General features: G+C 36.8%; 1 protein-coding gene across 4 annotated transcripts in view; it reads left to right on the top strand.

Moving 5' to 3' along the window:
• Positions 1-23012, top strand: part of N4BP2 (NEDD4 binding protein 2) — a 41828-nt gene extending 18816 nt beyond the window's left edge. For 3 of the 4 annotated variants that reach the window (XM_035324773.1, XM_035324771.1, XM_035324772.1), the window contains 12 exons: positions 610-686; positions 2696-2854; positions 3904-6224; positions 7594-7679; positions 8405-8429; positions 9474-9718; positions 11122-11240; positions 12592-12730; positions 12832-13017; positions 15342-15510; positions 17293-17416; positions 18243-23012. In XM_035324773.1, the coding sequence (XP_035180664.1) occupies positions 610-686; positions 2696-2854; positions 3904-6224; positions 7594-7679; positions 8405-8429; positions 9474-9718; positions 11122-11240; positions 12592-12730; positions 12832-13017; positions 15342-15510; positions 17293-17416; positions 18243-18288 (3696 nt within the window). In that variant the 3' untranslated portion in view covers positions 18289-23012. Of the gene's footprint in view, positions 1-609; positions 687-2695; positions 2855-3903; positions 6225-7593; positions 7680-8404; positions 8430-9473; positions 9719-9943; positions 9983-11121; positions 11241-12591; positions 12731-12831; positions 13018-15341; positions 15511-17292; positions 17417-18242 lie in introns of those variants that run through there. The other variant, XM_035324774.1, reaches the window with a different exon arrangement.

Raw genomic sequence — 23012 nt, 5'->3', positions numbered from 1 at the left:
CTGGTTTCCAGGTGACAAATCTGAGCGTTCTGTACTTAGAAGCAAAAGTATATTTTTGTGGGGGAAACTGGATTCTTTTCCTCTTCTATATTATGAGGAAAAATACAAGCTACTTTTTAAAAATGTATGGTCTACTCACCTCATTAGTGCAGATTATAAGGGCCGTTTACTTGCTGCCTGCTCAAGTTTCCAGGATGTCAGGAAGGCTGTCCACTCTAGCTGTGTGAGTAGAGCTGAATTGCTTGTTTGGAGCTTGCATCTGGTCAGCTCTGAATGTCTGAATGTAAGCATAAGAGGCTGTGTAGACACATGCATACCACACCTGGAAAGAGGAGATGCTCTGTGCTCTTGAGTCTGCTCTGACTCAGAGGAGGTAGAACACTAAAGGGATTATATCAAATAGAGACTTTTTTTTTACTGGGATAATGGCACAAACTTAATTTAAAAATCTCCATTTATATAATTAGAATTGAAACAATGAAATAAAATAGGTTATTCCAGTTATTTAATTGGTTTTGAAAAATACAAAGAACAGCTTTAAAGAAGCAGCCTATGCATGTTGTGCATTTTTTGTAGATGGATGATGTGTTTTTGTTCCGTTTTATTCAGGCTCAGCAGTTCAAATACAAAGTCATGTTCCGCGAACCAGACACTTGGTGGAAGTTTAAACCAAAAGAACTTGAAAAGTAAGAATGTAAAGGAAAATTTCATGTTTGATTGAATACTTCTCATAGTCTGTAAACTATGACTTTATTTTTTTTTTCCAATAATAAGTAGACTTTACTGTTTTTTCATACAATAGTAACCTCTGTTGGATTTTATATATGTTATATTTATATATATATATATGTATATGTAATTCTGTCACTTTGTTTTAATTAATACAAAAGGTACTAGCAGCAATCCTATGTAACATTTCCATGATTGCAGTTCTTTTGCATCAAAGAGCAGTGATTGCTCCTTTGGGTTCCTGAAGTTGCAAAAATGATGTTAGGTTTGGACTGGTTTTGCACCTGGATGGTCTGTTGTCTTGGAATGTTTTTGCTGCCTGATGGCCTCAGAGGGACGAACCCCTGTGTATCAGCCCTTGTGTTTTTCACCTGTTCTTTAGCAGGACCTCTACATGGTCCTGTTACTTAGGGTTTGTCTTGCCTATTTAGCTCTATATCAGTGGATAATAAGGTATCTTAAAAGTATATTGGCTGCATACCAAGTTCAAAAGGTGTGTTCAGTTATTCCAAGTCCAAGAAGTGGCTGATGTCCTTCTAGGATAAATACTAGGGCCACTGCAATTTAATGTCCTTTTTATGACTTGGATGTTGGGACAGACGCTGCCTACAGGAGCTTTGCAGATTATACGGAATTGAGCAAGAAAAGTGTCTTAAGCCTTAAGAAGAAACGTTTAGGAGGGATTGTATTGCTGCGTTCAGCTACCTGTCAGGAGCTTACAGAGCAGACTAAAAAGATCTCTTCTGAGAATTGTACAGGGATAGGATAAAACATAAACAAGTTGGATCTTGTGAAACTTTGATTACATAAAATTAATTAAAAAAAAAAGTGGTCGGGCACTGAAGGAGGTTGCTCAGAGTTTGTGGACAGTCAGGCATTGGGTACGTTGAAAACTTGACAGCCTGGCCTAGCTGTAACCTTCTGAGTAGGAGGTTGTGCTACGTGTTCTCCAGAGGTCCCTTTCACTTTAAATTATATTGTGATTTCATAATGTGTTGTCATCTGAATTTGCATGCTTAGCTTAAGGTTGGCCCCTTTTCAAGGGAGGTAAGGTAGATTATTTTCTTTCCTAAAATAGAACTTAAATGTGAGAAAGCCCAGCAGAAACCAATGACCACCTGTGTCTCGTTGACTGTGGCACTATCTTGACTTTTTAAAGAGCAGGAGCTTCTTGATACCAAGCCTAGATAAGGCTGTGAAGTCTCTCAAAGAACTGAGAGGAGCTCAGATGGTTCAGTAACCAAACACCCATAGGTTGTTGGACAACTTTCAATATAAATACCAGTTCCTGGCCCATGCAGACTTCATTTTCAGAAAGCAGGAGCAAATGGGAGTCATTTTGGAATAAACTGTGGTTAGGTGGGAGGAAGGAAAGTCCTACTTTCTTTTACTAAAGATCAGTTGGTATTTTCTCATGTACCTTCAATTCTGTTTTGCCATCCTTGGCAGGTTTCACTTGTTCTAGGTATAATTGCTACGCTGGTGTTTAACAGAGTCACTGGAAATTCTGGACACCCAAAAAGAGTCTATAATAATATGCAAGTAAGCTTTCCTCAAGACTCAAGGAGTTGTTACGTTACAAAAGCCAGAGAAGGAAGACTGACTTCTGAAATCTTCCTTACCCACTTTGACTTCCTCCTTCATTGTCTGGATCTGATGTGGTGTGCTTTTGATGCTTATTTGAAGACAAGACATTATTGGTGCAGTTTTAGTTTTTAGTACTAAACAAAACATCTTGCAGAGCAGGGCAACCAGATGGGGTGAAGTCAAATGGAGCAGTAATTTGCCTGAGACTCCCTGTTTTGAATACCTTGGTGCACTGATATGGAATGAATTTCTGTTTCAGCTTTTGCTATGTCCCTGTGAGTTCTCTGGTTAGTCTTGCTGTAACCATCAATTATGCTCTTCTCTTAGTCTATTGTAATATGTAAATCTGAATATAAATATATTTTTTTTTAATTCATAGGCGGAATATTCATGGTGTGTCTAAAGAAAAGATCAAGAGAATGTTGGAGCGGTATGAACGTTGCCTTAGTATTAGATCAATCTTGGATTCTTCAGTCCCAGACAAATCAGAAGTTGCTGCCTGGAGTGAAGATCCTCCTTGTCAGGAGGAAAGTAATAGGTTAGATTATTTTACTAGCTTTGTAGTTTCAAAAAGAAAAAATAAAATGCTAAAGAATCAAACTTTATAGTAGTTGAACCTGGGTAGTGCTGATGAACACTGGACACATTTCAAAAATTAGTTAAATAATAAGAAAGAAATACACTACAAAGTTTTCTTAGTTTTTAGGCATTACAAGACTTCTAGAAATGAGCAGTCAAGAGAAATAACTTACCTTAAAAATGTGCTGTTGTATGTAAAACATTTGAAGTCTATAAAATGCTTTTCAGAAAAATGTAGTCCCAAATACGAGCAAATTACTGAGTCTGTGTGTTGGTATAAGACAACATTCGTGTAATAGGAATGAGTTACCTACTTGCTCTGAATATGCGTAATGTAGAATAGACTAGATTTCTGTTGGGTGCACACAGCCAACATAGATAATTTCGTAGTGATTAATCTGAATAAAGCTCTATATACATCAATAAAATCTGATTTCCTGTGCATTGTTATGTAGGTTGTTTTTTCCATGCGTAAGATATTTGAAATTAAGTAGGGACTGATAATGAATGGAATGTAGTTGATTGTGAAAAGCAGTATGATGTGAAATGGCAGGTCCCTTCCTAGTTCATTTCTGGACTCTTTTGTTTAGCATCTAGCAATCAGGAGAGAGAAGCAGTCATTAAACAGAAAAAGTTACCACGTTTGTGGCCATGAAGGAGGAAATTTGTGGCAACAGAGTGTTCCAGTACATAAGTGAATGATGGGAATTGAGAAAGTATTCTTAGCACCTTGCTGAACTAAAATAGGGTTACTTACCAAAGAAAGGTCTGCTTTGCTTAGCTCATTGCTTTTTATAACAGTGTTGAGGTTTGTGTTGTCATCTTAAATTTGTTTTCCTCTCACTAAGGTTTTTCAGCTGGATGATTATAGTGTGTCCTGAAAGGTGGCTTATGATCTGTAATTTTTACAGTATTAAATAACCAAGACAAAATTAAAAATGTGGACAAGAACAGGTGCTTAAAGAAAGTCTGAGGTGGGTTTATCTTTCGTTCCATTTTGTCTTTCAGGGAGAGAGAGGCACATTCTGATATAAAGGAAGAAAAACCATTTGCTTCTGATCATTTGCCTCTTGAATCAGCTGAAGATGATAAACATGTTTCCGGTTCTTCTCTAACTTTGGAAAGTAACTGTACTCCTGAACATTTTCAGAGAGAGGAAAAAGAAACAGAAAATAATTCAGTGGAACACAGTACTGAGAACAGCACTGTTCAAGATGACTTGGATGTTGATTTGTCAGGTTGTATAGAAAAAGAACTGCCCTTGGAGAAAAAAGAAGAAAAGGGAGAAGGAATGGAAAGAATTACTGAAACAGAAGTGGATGAGGTTGAGGTGACCACAGCTGAAGAGACCTTACACTTACATGTAGGAGGAGCTGAGAAACACAACAATAACATTCTCAAAGTTCAGGCTGAAACTGAACAATGCGGTGAAAAATGTATGGAACTAGAATCAACACAGAGCAGTAACATAGTGGAACCAAGCAGCTCAACTCTGGACACATCAGGGAAACCAGAGCTACTAAACTTTCTGGGTGACTGGCCTGTACAACAAACAATGGGACAGAGAGTCAAAAGAGCTAGAAGACTAGAAAAGTCTTCTCTAAAGAATGATAGGGAAGGTAAAACTCCCAATCCTGAATTAAGTAAAGAGCAAGCAGGCCTACCTGATACCTGTACTGTTGAAAAAGGACAGGAGGAAGAAAATTCAGCCTCTAGCTGTTTCTCTGTCAGTTCAGATAAAGTTGTACCAGAACTGCAAATGTTGGGACATTGGCCTGTCTCCGGATCATTAGAACAGAGACAACAGAGACCAAGGCGAATGAGAAAGACAAGTCTAAGTCAGTCTGATGAAGGTAGAAGTACTGAAGGTGATGTTAATAAAAATGCTCTTGAGACTTTAGATGTGCTTCATGGGACACCTGTGAACACTGCAGAACAAGAAGATACAAAAGGGTTGCATTTTCACCAACCTGAAGCAGTAGCTAGTGAAACAGTTGGTGAGAAGAAAACCCAGCAAAATAAGAGAACAAGGAAACATCACAAATTAGCCCTCACTTTTACAAACAACAATTTGCCCCATCCAAAAGAAGAGGAACAGTTGTCTATGCTTACTTCAGCAGAAGAGAAACATGATGCGTGCTCATGTAGACAAATAAGTAGCCATTCACAAACTGAATCACATGATTTTGCTCTCCTGTGGAGATTAGAAAAGAAAATGCTTTTTCCTGAGACTGTCAAAGTGTTGCATGGCAGACTAGATGGCTTTAAACCCAAAAACGTGGATAATGTTTCAGATTCTCAGGAAAAAATACCCTTCCGAGTTACGTACGATAAAAGCACATTTGTGGAAGAAAGTGAACTTATCAATATTGATGAGTCTGAAAAGCTAAATATGCTGTGTAAGCTCTTTGAGTCTTTTTCATTTGAAGCTCTGAAAGACCTGTATGAAAGATGTAACAAAGACATAGACTGGGCCACTGGTCTGCTGTTAGATTCTGATGAAAAATTGCACAAAGATGTTGATAGTGAGTACTTTCAAGTAAGAGAAGCCGAGCCAGTTGTTGCAGACCTTGATTTCAAGGAAAACACAAACAATGATGAGAATCTCAAAAATTGCAAACACACACGGCAAATCATTGGGACTGTTGATATTTCTGAGCCTTCAGAAGTCAAGAACACATCAATCAGCGTTGCAGAAAGTAGGAATACCAAGGCAATTGAGACAGATTCTGATGTGTCTGACTCACTTGCTGCTATCTCATTGAATGATTCAGTGGAACTGAAAAATTCCAGCGATAAAGCTCCTCGAGATGATGCAGACAGCTCCGCAGCAGGTGTCATCGAGCAGTCCATGGCAAGAACGCAGATGATGGAGCCTGTGAGCTCTGTTGAAGAAACAAGAAATAAACTTGCAGTCTCACAACTTGATGCAGACTTATATGTACCCGTGACTTCATCTCATGGTCTTAACACAACTACTAATTTAAAATCCAAATTAAATAACGAAAGTGAAAGTAGTAACCCTTCAGAAAGCAATGCAGAGAATGCTGAAGGGACTGCTTTGTTACTGGAAATGGATCGTGCACCTCTGATCGGTCCTAGGAGTGATAAAGAACTGGGGACTGATAAAGAAACACAGGGGAGTACCAGGGAGATTTGTGGTAATGAAGAAAGTGAAACTGCATGCAGGGATGAAGATAGAACCAAGTTACAATGTCCTTCATCAGTATCACCTTCACCCTTCAATATAGATAGCCTAGAACTAACATTGCCTCCTGAACTGGCACTCCAGTTGAAAGAAATATTTGGACCTGTTGGCATTGATGCAGGTATGGGCATATAATTTCCATATTTTTAGGGGAAAAAAAAAAGTTTTGGTTAAAAAATCTTCTGTTGCTTTATGCTTGTTTTTTTGGGGGGAATATATTTGCACAGTTCCTCATGATGCTGTTGCTTGCTTCTGTTGATCTAAAAATGGAACCGAAGCAAGCATGGCATAAAATACAAATGCAGTAGTGCTACTTTCTAACTGTGTCTCTTTGCACATGCTATAAAAGCAGAAAAAAAAAAAATATTGGCTTATTTGCCTTCTGAGCCACAGGCCTTTGAGCCTATATTCAAACTGGAGGGTTATCAAGGTCGTGAGGAAGATGCAAATGATGACTGGTTAAGAAAAAGAGGAGAAAAAAAGATTTTAGGCATCAGTTAAACTGGGGAAGAAGACGAATGGTTTAGAGAGAAAAAGGAAGGCTATGCTTAAAGATGCAAACAAAATGAAAAACAAACTATGGTGAAGAAAGCCCTAAGCAGTTTGAACATACATCAAAATACAAGAGTTAAAGACTGATAGAAAAGAGAAGGAAGGAAAACATGAGGAGTATAATTTATTTTCTCTCCCTTTTTTCTGTTCTCTGAAAGATTACTTGATGTGAAACCCTGCATACCTGATCGGTTGGTGGGTTTGGCTGCTCTCCTGCATTCTGTGCCCACCCCTTCCAAAAAAGAAAAATTACTTGTTTTTGATTGCAGAAAGGTGTTTTATTTTGTCTCATGTCTGCCCTGGATTTTTATTTGACATATGTGTACTTCTTGACCTTTTATTTTTTTTAAGGGTGGGAAACGTAACAATGTTAGAAGGATGTTTTAGGGGAAATAAATATCATGATGATAACCATGATAATTTCTGTTGTTTCCTTTAGAGTTAGAGGTGATACTTGTAGTTCAGCTTCTCTAAGTTTGCGTGTTTGAAAGGAGGGATGTGCATACTATTGCACAGTGGCTAGTAATGCTGTATTACTTGAAAGCAATTGCATGTGGATTGTAATTAAATAGGGGAAGTCATGTTTTCACAAGTGATACTGGAGTTGTAAGTTAACAGTGGCTGTGGAAGAGAAGGTACTATTTGAAAAACAGAAGAAAGAAGAATGTAGTTCAGGTTATCACATTTCAGCAAGATACATTTAATATTAACTTATTTTTCTTACTCTTCTGAATTTTTGAGTAATAGATAATGAATTATGTGTGGCTTTTTTTTTTACAAAAAAAAACAACTTGGCAGTTACTGAAGATTTTTTTTTTAGGCACAACAGTTTGCACAAAATCTCTAGAATTCAACTTAGTACTAGGCTATTGTACTTTGGTTGCTTGGATAAGCTTTTACAGAATGCTTTAATGAGTGTATTTTCTTTCTGTCGCAAGGATCACTGACTGTTGAGGATTGCGTGGTTCATATTGATCTGAATTTGGCAAAAGTGATTCATGAAAAATGGAAAGAATCTATTCTGGTAAGTAGATTTCTTATTGTATGATGCTGTGCTATGTCAGTCCATTTGGCTCTGTGTCTCAGTCTGAAGGCATTTGCAAGATGTAAATATCTTTGTGAGAACAATGATAAAATACAGTCATGTTTTGTGAAATATGTGGAGTATATCAGTATGCCATAATCATCCGAGCTGTTGAAAGACAGTTAAAGGGATGAAGAAACTGCATGTTACCGTTATATCATCATGAAAATAAGATTCTTGAAAACAAGGGTCATAGTGTGAAATTTCATTACAAGATTGATCAAAATTCCACTGGAATAAAATTATTACTGGCCTTTCTACATTTAAGAGGAATTCTTGTATGAATTATTGTGTATGCAAAATATCTCCATGCACGTTAATTGAGAAGAGTTCTCTAACCTTCATTCTGCTATATCCGTATGAAAATTGGAGTGCTTTTTGGCAAAATTTTTGTTTGGTTCATTTAATTAAAGTTACAAAATCTTAGCAGTAGGGCGTGTTCCTCCCATTGGTGTGTTTGAAAATACAATTCTATCTTTTAAAATTAACTCATAAAATAATTGTCTTAAATATATTTCTTTTGAAAATCTAATATTTGAGAAATACTGTGAAACGTTATTTTGAAGCCAGGTAGGCTTATCTACAAGCTAATACTTAAAAAGTTTTATTGTGTGATGTTATGTTTATAGCTTATTAATGTTCATGTTTTTCCTGTTTTTATTTAGAAGCGTCGGAGGAGAGATGAATCAGGTAAGTTGTCTACAGAAGATATGCCATTTATTTCTTTTCATTGTAAAAAATACTTAATTCCTATTGGTAAAGTATTTAATTCTTTCAGACTTCAGTAAGATTGCAAATACTCTGGCTAGTGAAGGGTGGATTCATTTATTAAGCTTAGCTTTTTCTGTATTGGTATTTGTACCATTTACTGTTCTTTTACAGAGTTGTAGGGGAAAAAAAAAAAAAAAAAGTTAATTATAAGCAATACCACTGATCCCAGGGAGATAAAACCAAAAAACATACTGTTTTGTGTACTTGAGAGAACGTGAAGAGAAGCTCTGGCTGGAGTAAAACAGCTGTTTGATAGGATTTTTGTAATCTGTGGGAAGAAAAGATGCAGCTAGAGAATTTCTAGCAGAGGAAGATGAAAGAAAGGTCAGGCATACGACATGCACGCATTGCTGCCCTCTTTAGAGGATTTGGTTAGTGCAGGAAGATGTATATCCTTGTTCAAAAAGTGTTAAAGTTCCTGGTGATCTAGTTTCTAGTCACTCAGCTACCTGTGAAGAAATGTTCCTCTAGAGCATAATCCCACTTCACTTGCATGGGGCCTGGGTGGAGACTTGGATTTCGACATAGGTGCAAAATCCCCACATGAATGGCTAAACAGTGCTGCTAGCATTCATTCCTAGAAACGTGACATCAGATTGTTAGGCATCTGTCAAGTTATAGAGGGAAGGAAGGTGAACATGTAAATACATGTTGATGATTGTCTTGTAAAAGCATGTGTTTACGTATGTGCAGGGTAGTTTACAGCTTGGGAATTCTTCGCCTTTGAAAATTTGGTGAATCTGGGAAATCTACTGATTTTGCTTCTGTTTTAGAAAGTAGGTGAAGATGATCAGGCAGTCTTCGCAAAATAGAAGCGAGGAAGGTTGCTTTCTGTTTTACCAGTAGTAACATAGTTTTAACAAAGACCAAAACAACTAGGGTGAAAAACTTTGTAATTACTTTGGCTTTGCTTGTATAAATAAGATAATCGTTGTTTTCACCTGATTTTTATTGCTTTTGAAGGTCCTACACTGATTCAGCAAATAGATATGAATGACTCAGAAATGCTGTTATCTCCAAATGTGGACAATAAAATGCAGAAGAAAAAAATGAACTGGCTTTCGAGCTCATCTAACGACATACAGACTAAAAAAGCAACAACATCAGAAATTTTTCCTTTCATGGATCACTGGAATGCTCAGACTCAGAAAGTTTCTCTCAGGCAAATAATATCCGAAGAAATAGCCTTGCAGGAGAAGCAGGACCTGGTATGGTTATCACCATTTTTATGCAGTATAAATTCCTTACTGTTAATGAAACAGTATCTTACTTGGTGACTCATCTTTGTGCTGCTGATTACAGCCTAAATTCGAGAGATAAATGCATGCCAGTTAGTGTTACTGATTACAGTGATACATGCATTTGCTTGTGGTAGTTTTTTTTTTTTTTTAAATCTCATTTTAAAATTAATATTTTGATTGTTTCACAAACAGATCATGGTGCTTTTCACTATATAGTTTAGCATTTGCATTTGTTTGAATTGTTTTTTATCGCTCACTTAAAAAGAGATGATTCCCTTCACTTTTTAATGGAAGCAATATCAAAAAAAAGTTCTTAATTAGCTTCTTGCCTTGTTTATTTTGGAAATGGATTGAATTTGTTTTAATATTTTTTTTTCCCAAGAAGAACCCACAACATTCCTAACATATGAGACATTAAAAGAAGTATTTGAGACTCTCAAAAGGATTTTCTATACAGCCTTGTCAGAAAATAGGAATATTTTAGAGATTTTCATTTTTTATTTTTTTTTTTATTTCCCGCACAATTCCCATACAGTGTGGTTGTTTGTGTGCATAATACTGCCCTCTACTGCGAGGCAATTGTTCAGAACAGGCATTTTTGTTTCTAATTGTCTCCGACAAGTAGCTGTTCCTAAAGCTTTGTTTCTACTGCTAAAGAAAGCTAGATGTTACTAGCTAGATATTATTAGTTTGAAAGAATGGCTTGTGGATTCTTTCCTTAAACTGCATGTATATGGCTTACTGATAATGGTAATGTATTGTCCACAGATTTGGATTCCTCGAGCTTGGCTTTGTTCTGATCATTTCTTCCCTTTTTTTGTAGTCTGAGTATTGGAATGATCAGTCTAGTTTATTCTAGGGTATAATTATTTGTTCTTTTCCACGTAACTTCACAAATGTGAACAGTTTTTACAGTATAGCTTCAGATAATAACCTACACCAAGACAAAATTGCTTCACCTACTTTATAATAAAACATTGCTTCAACCCCATGCCCTCAGTATCATTTTCCACAGATAACTGAGTAGAGAGGTGGACTTCATACAAGCTTAGCATTGGACTGGATAGATCAGCAGCAGAATGCATTTGTAAACTGAAATTCCTCCTAAACATCCTCCTTTAAAGTCCCTTCAAATGACTCCAAAGAACTGCAGCAGTGTGTAATACAGCTCACCTGTCTTTGCTTTCTTATCTTCAGATCAGTGTGGCAGGCTGATACTGAAGTGTTGTCATTGCTATGGGTGCATAACTACTGAGTGGATGTTTTTTTTTGAATCCTAACAAACAGCAGTATAATTGGATTGGCTCCACTGTTAATATATTTTGTTCTAATCATGAGCTTGCAATATTATTTCTTTGTCTTCTGGGTAGAAACGTGTTCCTTCTATGGCTAGAAAAGACTGTGCTGCTAAACTGAAGGAGAAGCAACTTTTTGAGATGTTTCCAACTATTAATCAAAATTTCTTAATGGACGTTTTCAAGGACAACAAGTAAGAAATCTTTTAAGTTCTTTATAAAGTTGGTACTCAGTAATGCACAATTATTGTCTTAACTATCAATAATTAAGGTACAGCTCATTAATGGCTTTTTCCAAACTAGCACTTTGCTTTTTGTAGGTTTAAATAAGGGCAAAGTAACTGGTCTTAAAAGAAGAAAGGGTATGAAAACTGTATGTGTACACCTGATTCTTGCTTTGGGGAATAGGCAGTTTCACTTACCAGAAGAACGTTTCTGGCTATTGACTTCGGAATGTCAGTGGAACCGCATATTTGCTCTAGAGTCAAGGTGTAAACAAAGTAGGAGAAATTAGCAGAGGATTTAACAGTAGTTGTACAGAAGATATCATCCAGCCTAAAAAGAAAACTACCACCTGATGTTAACTGCTAGTAGTCTCATGGTTACTATAGCAGCTCTGAAGGAAGGAGCCATCTCTTTATCTCTTTCTGCTTGTATTCTGTTTCTCTGTTCTGCATTATGCACTCCAGAAATGGGGTGTGTGACTACCTTCTTAAATCTAAGTTCCTGTGAATTAAACTTCTTTTCAAGAGAAACTTCCCTTTTTCATCCTTGGCCAGTTGAATGTGTGTCTCAACATATGGGTTTGCATGCCTATTCGTCAGTTTTTTTGCTTGTCCAGATTGTTATTAAAACCTTTCCTTGTGGAATGTTTAAAGCAAGTTGTTTATCCACCTCTACACTTCTTTCACTATTTTTCATATTCTGAATTCTTTTCATAGTGTTGCCTTTCCCAAAATCTGTCTTTACGTCTGATCAATCGTTCTCTTGTCTGCTTACTGAGCAGCAAGAAGAATAAAGAAGAAAAAAGGGCATACTGGAAATCTGGTGGCAACCGATCTCCTATTCTTACTGTGTTAAATTTAACACAGAGACTTTCATGCATAACAGTTCCAGAGAACTGAGCTGATTTTAAACTAGATTTTACTATCTAACCCCATCCAGAGGAGATTTAAGATAAAGTAACTTATACAGCCTAGAAGACAGTGTTTCCTTCTAAACTGATGTCAGTGTTTTATTAAGATATGATGCAATTTACTTTAGTATTTCATAGTCCTTTCAGCATTCAAGTGCCCCTTAATGACATCTCAGTCATTAAGGGCTTGATGACTTCTCAGTCATCATCATGCTTGTGCATTGATGGCAGTGATGCAGTACAGTGAGTTGACAAGCCTTTTTCTAAGATGGAAAATTCTATTCTAGTGCTTTATTTTCATAGGCATTTATTTCTGTAACTCCATGAAGGTCTGTAGCATTTATTTTAGTGAATGTAGCAGCTATTAATATATTTAAAAAGTCACAAATTTTACCTATTTTACTTTACAGCTATTCTTTAGAACAGACTGAACAGTTTCTGAACTGTGTTCTGGAAGCAGATCCTGTAAAAACAGTTATAGCTCAAGAAAGTGCTCAGCAAAATGAAAATGTTTCTTCTTACAGTGCTGCAAAGAACCGTGAGAAGAAGGTACTGTGTTTTTTAAATAGTAATTACAAATAAATCCAAAGCCATGTCAGTGAAAACACCCTACAACACATACTTAGATTCAACATTGCAAATTCCTACAGGCAAAAAAAGCTAAGGAAGAGGATGATGTTTTGAGTGAAATATTTCAAGAATATGAGTATCCACAATACGATGATTTAAGAGCAGAAGCTTTTCATCACCAACAAAAGAGACAGGAATGCTTGAGAAAGGCTGGGGAGGCCTATCACATGGGAATGAAGTCCGTGGCAGCGTTTTATGCACATCAGGTAAACTTAAATGTTGTGCTTTCTTTCTGAATTTAGGGAGACAAATACTAAATTGGAAGTGATAAAATTGTGCCTACTGCAGTTGATAAACTTGATCAGTTACTGTTGCCTAAGTGTTATTTTGAGAATCGTCTTAAAATTAAACTCACTTCCATTAGTATTGATGCTGGCACAGGAAGCTAATGTAGCGAAATTCAGTGTGAAATCTCGTGAAAGATGATATTTAAGTGCTTAGTCAGATATGCTCATTTTCTTTTAGATTGTACTCTCACATCTGCACACTTGTAAGCACCAAGATTTGTGTCGATGTGGTCTGAATTCACTCATGCATTACATGGAGTGCAATGAACATCAGCTATGGAATCCTTTAAATGTCCTTTGGGTTCCTCTGAACTGGTGAGGAACTGTTTCTAGACACATCTTTTGTACTTTTTAGGAATCAGGTATTAAGATACTTTTGCCTCAGAATTATACTTATTTCATCCTCCTCAAATGTTGGACAGGAGTGCTGTTTGCTGTCTTTGTGTCCTCGTTTTGGATATCTTTATGGCTACAGTCTGTCTTCCTGTTGGTAATGAGGTGGTGTGGTACACCGTGCTTTTTGCCATCTATTTTTGGAGTTTAGATCTGCAGATCAGTCTTGTGTACTGTGGCCTTGGAGCACAAGCTATCTGGTCTTGTCTTAAGCACAGTTCTTGGTATATACTAGTTTGATTCCTGTTCATAAAATCATAGAGTGGCTCAGGTTGGAAGGGACCTTAAAGATTGTCTAACTTCAGCCCCCTGCATCATTGCTGTTGATCATGTTCTTTGTTATGAGTACAGACCAATTCTCTGTCCTTTCCTGTACATATTTTTATTTGTGTCTTCACACAAAATACTTTAATTCACGCATCATTCAGACCGCTCTTAAAAGTTATAAATCTCTAATTCTTTTCAAAGGCTGTAGCTTTCCTCTGATTTAATGGCATATAAAAGAAAAATTTGGCAAGAATTTCCAGTATAGGACCATTTAATTCTAATCTATGAATTGCATTAGGAGAGAATAAAAATGAAACAATGAGTTGCTTGAATTTGCTTGTTCTCTTATAAAAGCTTTCATATGGTTGGTATAAATGTTTGGATTGTTACTGTATATGTAGGAAATATTGAATACTTGTGTCTTTATAATGAACTCTTTATATTCTCAGTCTATATGTTCTTGAAGTTTGGGGAGGTTCTGAACAAAGCTCTGCATGATTTTAAATAAAAATGTAATTTCAACTCCTTGCTTTTGTTCATAGACATAATGACAAGTGCAGTCTGGAAATTTATAATGTATTTTCTTTTAGGTAATAAAAAGGCAAACTAAAGTACCTTTATTCATGAAAAAGCACTTTATACTTGGTGGCCTTGGCCTGTCCTGGGAATCCTCTGCAAGTGAGAGTTAAGGGGCTGGTGTCTCTGGTCTGACACTAATGTACTTCAGATGATCCATTTTAAGAAAGTGTAAGACAGTCTGTCACTTCTGTTCTCTTGAGCCCTTGTCAGTCCAGTACCCGGACTTAAGAGTTGCATTTCCTTTCAAACTGTGCTTACAGATCTTCAAAGACATAATTTGTTGCTTCAGTCTCTCAGATTTGATCACTGCAAGGTTTGTGGGAAATAGTTTGTGTTTGTTCACTGTGTGATGTGAAGAACTGTGTACTGCTCCTTGCCCCTAATTCCAATAGGGACCATGCTGACATTGTTAGTCATAAGAGGTGCCAAAATTATGGGGAGAGATAATAGGCGACTATCCAAAAAAAAAAAAAAAAAAGTGCTTATATGCTTGCTCTTCTTGGCTAGACTGACTTTCTGATTTTTAAGGAATGTGTTCAGAAGAACAAACCTCAAGTATAACACCCAGCAGGTTTTTCTTGGGCAGTTAAGCAGTTTCTTTGATATTGTTTCATTAAAGTTTTAGTGAAATATTTTCAGACACAAAAATGCCATTGTCAGGATAATAAATCTGAAAATTGTAATGAAGTGTAGCTTTTAGTTCATGTAATGATGTTACGTTCTCCTGCCTTTTTCTATTTTTTTTCTCTTTCTCATGAAGATTTTGTTTATAGTTTCTTCTTGGTGCCTGCTTTCAGTAGTTCTTAACAAGAAAATTTCATGAAATCCCCTTGTGCATAGGTCTCACTGAGCCTCTTCCAGAAATTGTGTTGTGATTATAAATTTCACTGCTTCAAACTGTGAGCTAAAAGCACCCTGCCAGTAGTGTCATTTTGAGCCCAACAACCAGTGTGAAGCTTAGGTTATGTCTCAGAGTGTAATAGTTGATGTGCTTTTGAATAAAGGGTCGCCTTCACGAGCAGAAGATGAAAGAAGCCAACCATGCTGCCGCTGCGCAGATCTTTGAGAAAGTAAATACCTCCTTGCTGCCTCTGAACGTGTTGGATCTGCACGGTCTCCATGTGGATGAAGCTGTGAATCAGTTGTCCAGAGTGCTGCAAGAAAAATGTGAAGGTAGGAATAAGCTAATAATTCGTGTCCCCTAAAAGTTATTCTCCTCATTCTCTGCTAAGAAATCACTATATATGGCAGTCTCAGAGGGTCTGAGTGTAGTCTAGTACTATGCGAAAACAGCTGGCTTCTGTGTTGATTTATTTTCAAAGTTCCCCCATGGAAATTGTTTTCCTTGACGAGGCAATGATTTTTTTTTGCTCAAAGCTGCCAACCTCCACCCCCAGTACTTTGCTGCTTCTTTGTAACTCTTACTGCTGCTTCTGTTTTATCCTCTCTGTTTTTTGAAGACCTCATCTGTCCTTCATGGTGTATTTACAGAGGTGGTAATGCAAACATTTGTGTCATCTTGGCATTGCTTTGTCAGAACTATTTTGTTTTTTTTTAATCTTTAAAGACAAATCAGTATGTTGGAATATTAACCACAATGATAAGATTGTCTTCAAGTTTTACATGAAATTGTGTGATTTAAGCTGTCTTTCAGTAACTGTTGTATACATTTGCCAGTAGGATCTCTTGAGATCAGAATACTGCTGCTTCCATAAATGACATTTTGTGCAGTTTTGCTTGAGGGCTTGCTTTTTCTCCCAATGGAGTGCTCCAGTGATTCATGAGTGTTCTTGCTGTAAAAAGATACATTTTCTGCATTATTAGTTTACCCTATAAATCTAAGCACACAGGGAATGCTTTTGTAAGAAATATTTCTTATGCAAGGTACCACTGCACAAAACTTTCTTTTTAATATACAACAGCTACTCCACAAGTAGAAACAAAAGTGTTCAGTAAGGCTTAGATAGTCCTCCTTTTTCCCCTTAGTGTAGGTCAAAGCTAATTAAATTTCGTTATCTCATCCTACTCCTGAAATTACATTTGTATACTTTAAGCTGTAATCTAATGCTTTTTTTAATGCTTACATCATGAGGTTTGGAATGATGGGAGGGGCTCATTGTGCAGTGCTAGTTCTTGAAAAGAATTCATCTTCATTTCCATGCATGGGAAAGGGATCAATCAATATGGGCACTTAGCACTGGCAGAATTAAGAGTAAACCAAAACAAAAAGGTTGAGAGAGAAAGAGAGAGTAGGTTAGGAAAGATGTCAATGTGAAGTGATAATCTTGAACTGACAAATCTTGGCTTGTGAGAATCCAACTTCATTTGTATTTTTTCCTCTTTTTTCTTAATCAATTTAGGCTGATGTGATCTCTAGGCTAAGAGCAATTTCGTTTCGTATCATGGCTAGATAAACTAATAAAGCTCATGATGTGCTGTTTACTGATTCATGTGCTCCAACATAGCAGAAATTACTGTCCAAATATGTGTGACTTAAATGTCAAAAACTGTGGTTTTATATTTTCCTTCTTCTTCTTTATCCATTAAAATCTTATTTGTTTATATGCATTATTATCCCTTAAAAATTAGTGTATGATGTCCATCTTTATTTAATTTTGCAATTTAACTATATTCTGATGGGGTGCAAGTTCCAAGTAAGGAATAGATGATAGAAGCAGTAAGCTGCTATGAAATTAGAAGGATTTTCTGATGATCGTGTCATGCATATTGCAAGCAATCTAGATTTAAAATGCTTGACTGTATTTTTCTTTCAGAGAATCTTTTTCAGAGAAAGGCAAATAATGACTTTTTATATAAAAGGTGCATAGCTACCATGGGAAAACAAAGTTCGAGATCACTGGTGAAAGTTTTCAGAAAAATGGATGTAAAGGTTATGTTGAATGCCAAGTCTCAGCAGAGGGAGAATTTTAACCGTTACAATCCCTGCTATTACAGAGTACCAACAGACAGGTGGTAAACCTTATCTCTGCGTTATCACGGGAAGAGGAAGCCATAGTCAGGGAGGAGTTGCTCGCATCAAACCAGCAGCTATCAGATACCTCACAAGCCACAACTTCAGGTGAGTTTAGATTTTTGCTAGTGATTCATTTTTTCTTATCCCACATTTAACTAACTGAAATTGAAGTCTGTTTTAGAGTTCTACTAAACAGATCAACGCTGGCCTGCTGTTTCATAAGACCAGTGCCAATTGCATGACACAACCGTCTAGTAAGGGGTACCTGTTAAATTTTAGATCCTTTCCTCTGAGGTAGATGAGAACACTATGAATTAAAGTTATCTAAACATAACTTAATTATCTTTTTTCCATTCAAGGTTGCTAGCTTTAATGTGAAGAGTTGTTAACCATGCTTTTTATTGGTCTCCAGTATATACCTCAGCTCTCAGCTTCTTATGTGGGACAGCAGTTTAGCAAGTCTGGGTTGGTGTCATTGTGTTTGCTGCCTTTTCTTTACAGGAGTGTATGAAGGTGACTGTGAAGGTGGGACTCAGAGCAAAGACTTTTTTCCATTTCCCTCTCACTTTCTACAGAAAACAAGGGAGAAAATGTATTTTGAAAGAAGAGGGGATAAAAAGGGAGTAGGGAAAAAAGGAGCAGAAAGAATATAACCAAGAATATTGGACGACCTTTTTTTTTTTTTTTTTTTTTTTTTTTAAAAAAAAAAACAACACTTCCAGTTCCTGCTGTTTCCAGCTGTTTACCTCTCCAGACCTTTATAAAATCCTCCTTTGCTGTCACATCCAGAGGACACGATGCTGGTTTCCTGACTCCCACATGCACATATACTTGACTGAGAACCTTGTCGCTTTCCGTATGTTTGAGGGCTGAAGGAGATGGCATTGCACGTAGCGTTCATCTTGAAGCTTCATCTTTTCTCATTTCACAGGTTCGCAGAAATAAAACCGGGCTGCCTGAAAGTCATGCTGAATTGAAGGGTTGTCAAGAAGAGATGAGGAATACAGAAACTGAGATGTCGGATTACAGCTGACAACTTTTTAAACAACTGCAATAATATTTTGTAATCTGTTTTAAAGGATGGTGTTTTATCTGCAATGGTATCGATTTACAGCAAGTGGTCTTGTCAGTGTATTTCCAAGAAAACTCATGTCAGATGGATCTTCTTTTTGAATCTGCACAGAGAAGACATTTACAGGTTTTGGAGTCTTAGAAATGCAGATCAAGAATTCTGATGAGTATTATACGATGTTTTAAAGGGAAGTTAAGGTACAATTTTAAAATACAACTCTTAACATACCCTGCCTGTGACTCTTTCTTCACCTTCATCCATTGAAATTGCAATGGATTCTGTGCTTTTGAAACGTAGTACCTTGGACTTTTATTTTATGATGCAGAATTTTGTGCTAAACCCCTCAGAAGAGCACGGGGAGGTGGGAACTCAGCAACTACTGATATTTCAAATCCAGTTACCGTTGAATGATAAATACGTCCAGATTTCTTCAAGAGTCTGATTTAGTATTTTCAGTGGTCATTTTGTGATGGCTTGACCTGTTCTGTTGTCCTTACTCCATTCTAAACTACTACTGATACCGATGGAAGTTACATATAAAGGACTGTGCATTAAGACCAACTGTATGTTAGGTATTTTTTTACAGACTTACTGTGATACGCTAAAGGGGAAAATGCAACACTGTAGTTACATCTCTACTCACACATAGATAATACTGTAATTTTGGAAAAAACACACATTCAAAAAAAAACAACTATTGGATGAAAAGTGTTTCTTCCTTTTACGGCTTTTATAATGGAGCAAAATGAGTACTGTTTCATTTTACAGGTGTCTAATGGTGATGTCTTCATTCTGTGTGTATGAAATTTGGTAATTTTCTTGTAGTAAATATGTTTATTTGTGAGACATTTCATATGTATTTTTAACATCAAAATGAATGCTAATACTGCAGTAGGAATTGCCTAACTGGAAAGCCTAGGAGTACAAAAGCTACTCTGGTGGTGTTGCATCAGCATTTAAAAATACTCGTGTTTAAAAACAAACAAAAAACAACAACAACAAAAAAATAGAAACACCTGTACTTTGTCAAGCGTTTCCAATAAGCAATGGGATAAGAAAAAAAAAAAGATTTTTCATTGAAATATTTTTTAGAATGCGTTACAACTTACATCTTTGCCTCTTAAAAGGCATAAGAATTCTTTAAACCATTTGATTTTTTTAATGTAAGACTTTGTTTTTTTTTCAGAACAGATATGGGTTGTGTGTTAGGAATAATATTAATAGGTTAAGGATTAATAGGAGAATCTTTAATTTTTAAATTACTTCCCTAGAAAATTTTATCCAGGAACTACATGCACGTAGAATTTGTATACGAATCCATATGTGTGCAAGTTCTGGCATTTGTGTGCACGGGTAGTAGTAAGCAAGGAACTTCTGTGAGAAAAGCTGTGCACAGAAACAGGTTTCATTTCAAAACGTGTCTGTGTAAGTTGCTGACAAATTGAAAGACATGATGTTTCTTGAATATCCATATTTGCTGTAATATATACACAGTGAACACAATGTACAGTAGATATAAAAGTGAGTTTGTCATGCTTCAACAGACACAGTTATCTTTTTATGGTGATTTCAAATGCAAGAACAGCTTAAATAATATTTAATCAAAGAGACTCTTACTGGAATAACAGATTGTTGTAAGTAATAAGTTTATATATTTTTTGTGGGTACTTAATTCATCCAAATTGTTTCCCTTTTTCTCCTTGCTGGGCTACTCTGGCAAGCAGTGTTTGAAATACAAAAGGTACAGGCTCCCACACAGCTCTAGCAGGGCTGTTTAAGCCACTGCATGACATCCTGTGTGATCGGGCCCGTGCTGTGTCCTCTGTGACAGTGCCTAAAATGGACTGAGATGTCATTTACGCATTGGGTCTTGAGGCAGAAGGTCAGCTTGTATCAGCTCTCCAGGGCTGCAGACCTCTGAATTGCTTAAATGGAGCTTGGATCATTCTTTCAAAGAAACGTCCTCCTGCTTCTGAGCAGACTGTCCTTAGTGCTTCTTTTTATAATGATTGGAGGTGCAGCTCTTTGAGGTTGGCTTGGGTGCAGAGTTGCCCAGCAAAGGTCCTATGCATGCCCAGAAGTGTCACGCCTTGAGCTGCTGGGTGCCGAAGCTCTGCGGTGATGCTCTTGTACAGGGGGAAGTGCCTGTGCTTCTGGTTGTTTTGGGAGGGGGCCTGATTCCCTCAGTACATTCCTGACATGGACAAAAACAGCGTAGATTTCAGTTCAAAAGATGAGCAGAAGAAGTTGTTGTCTGGCCCATCTGTTCGTCATAGCCTAGTTGACGTGCTTACCCTGGAGGTGAGAAATGCAGCTTTTCACCTTCTTCTGGCTTAGCAGGGGGACGGTGATTGCACTCGGCTCTCACTTCCCCAGAAAATGCCATAACCAGTGTGGTCGGGGTATTCTTGAAGTGCCGCTTTCTGAGCCTCTGTCAAACCTGCTCCTACAAGCTAAAAATTCAAGATCAAGGGGGTGAAAGAGATTAGACTATAGGAGTGCATCAACAGTCTCATGAACAGGGCTAGGACTCTTAGAAAGAAGCTGTACCTGCTGAGCTTCAGCGTCCCTCCCTATAATTATTTTTGCTCTTTATTGCTATTTGGTTAAATGCATAAATATGTTCAAGGCAAAACCTCAGCTCCACCCCTACTGGAGAGTTTTCTCCCATCCGTCAGAGTCAGCAGAGAAGTGCATAGCTCAGGAGCAATCTGGAGTCCTTCTTTCTCTCCCTCTGTCCATTGTCCTTTTGGGTGCAGGCATGGGTTCACTGAGGTACTCTGAATACCTTACCTGGTTATATGTTGGTCATTTTCCTAATTAAAAGTTGTTTGATTACAGGCTGAATTTTGATGACAGATGATAGTGTAAAATTGTAACACAGGCAGAACCAGTCTTGCTTTTATTGAAGTGGGAGATAAAACCTCCCTCAGCTTCAGTGACTCGGGATGAGGCACTGCAGTTCCAATTCAGAGAAAACATGATGAGCTCAGGCTTTTTCTTCCACGGGAGCTGAAGTGTGTGCTTAGAAGCTTTTCTGAGCTGAATGCAGAATGGAGAAAGATGGTCAGTGGAGAGAAAGTAGGGTTTTATTATTAAGGAACTCCATGCTTTCAAACGCTTGCCAACCTGTCCATAAAAACACACTGGAATCCTTGTATTTCTTTGATTGTTTTTATAATGGGATGAATATTTTATAGTGGGATGAATTATTTCAAATGTAGTTGTTTGAAAATGGTATTTGAAAGCAGGCTACATTTTAGAACTTCCAGCCTTTCTGATGTCTTTTGCAGTGCATCAGTGAGATTCCTAAGGTGTATCATGTAAAAATCTTATTTTTAATTAAAGTAGCACGTAGTAGTATTGCCACCAGCACTATGAAATAACATGCAACTTTTCAAATACCTATATTGTGTACCACTTGTTAATTATTCAACAGCATGTGGTTGTGATGGCTGCTGTCCTCTTAATACAAGACTTCTTGTTTCTTTTTTTTATGAAACAAGTTAATGTTTTGTCCAATTTTTAATCTAGGATTTTTTTTTTTTTCTTTTCATGCAAAATGTAATGCTAGTGCCAGCACTGATGAATAACCCTACAGTACAGAAGAGAAAGCAAGCTCACAAGTACAATGGAGACGATTATTCTCTAAAGTAATGTGGATGTTTAAAAAGATATTTCAGTTGATTATGAAAGCAGTGGGGCAAAAGTGATTTTTGAAAGATACCTTGATAATACTTGGATGAACTTGGATTTTATTTTTAATATTATGTGGTGAAGCTTTGTTTAAAGTTAATGTTTTATAGGCCTGTTTGACCTCAGGCAAAGTTTAACTGGCGTTTTTTGTGGCTGTTGGGAACCATTGTGACTTGGGAGTCCCCATTTAAATGATGTCCAGATGCCCTAGTTTAACCTTGTTGTGAGCACGTATGATGTCGGGGGAGATCTTTACAGGAGATTGGCCAAACGTGTATTCTGAACAAGGTTGTGCCTGAGGAGGTGAAGGGTAACCAGATTATTTCATCTTGCCACAAAATACAGTTGGTATTTAAGAGAACAATTTTATTGTTGATAATAGCAAAGAAGGATCATCATTAATGTACTACGATAAATTATTCATAGACTCTATGCTTATATCTTCAAATGCAATTCACGTTTCCAGAATAATATTGCTCTCTTCACAGAGCTGGGGAGAGGATATAGCATGGACGTTGACAAACAAGTGTTCATTACCACAATTCCTGTGTATGATGATTACTTTTTTCTTGAATAAAAATATTTTTAATAAAAAAAAACTCTAATGAAAACCCAACCGATCATACTATTTCAATGTATTTCAGCTAAGTACCCTGCTGAGCATTGAATGACTATGTGAATATGCATGTGAAAAGACCTAGTATTGCAGCTACCAGTTGTAAAAGCTGTTAGGACCAGTACATTGGAAGATATCAATGTCTATTTTTAAATTAAATTAAAAAAAATATTTTTTTTATTTGTATAAAGTTGTAATTTTGCTGTTAACTAAAACTTTCATTTTTTACTGAAATACAATTTTGTAATTTGCATTTAGAATTTCTAATGTGAAAAGGACTTTACAAAATCTAGTTTAATAAAGAATTTTTGCCACAA

This window comes from Oxyura jamaicensis, chromosome 4 (genome assembly GCF_011077185.1).
Source record: "Oxyura jamaicensis isolate SHBP4307 breed ruddy duck chromosome 4, BPBGC_Ojam_1.0, whole genome shotgun sequence".
NCBI lineage: Eukaryota > Metazoa > Chordata > Aves > Anseriformes > Anatidae > Oxyura > Oxyura jamaicensis.
Note: the sequence above shows the minus strand (reverse complement) of the source record. Positions and strands in the feature narration are given on the sequence as shown.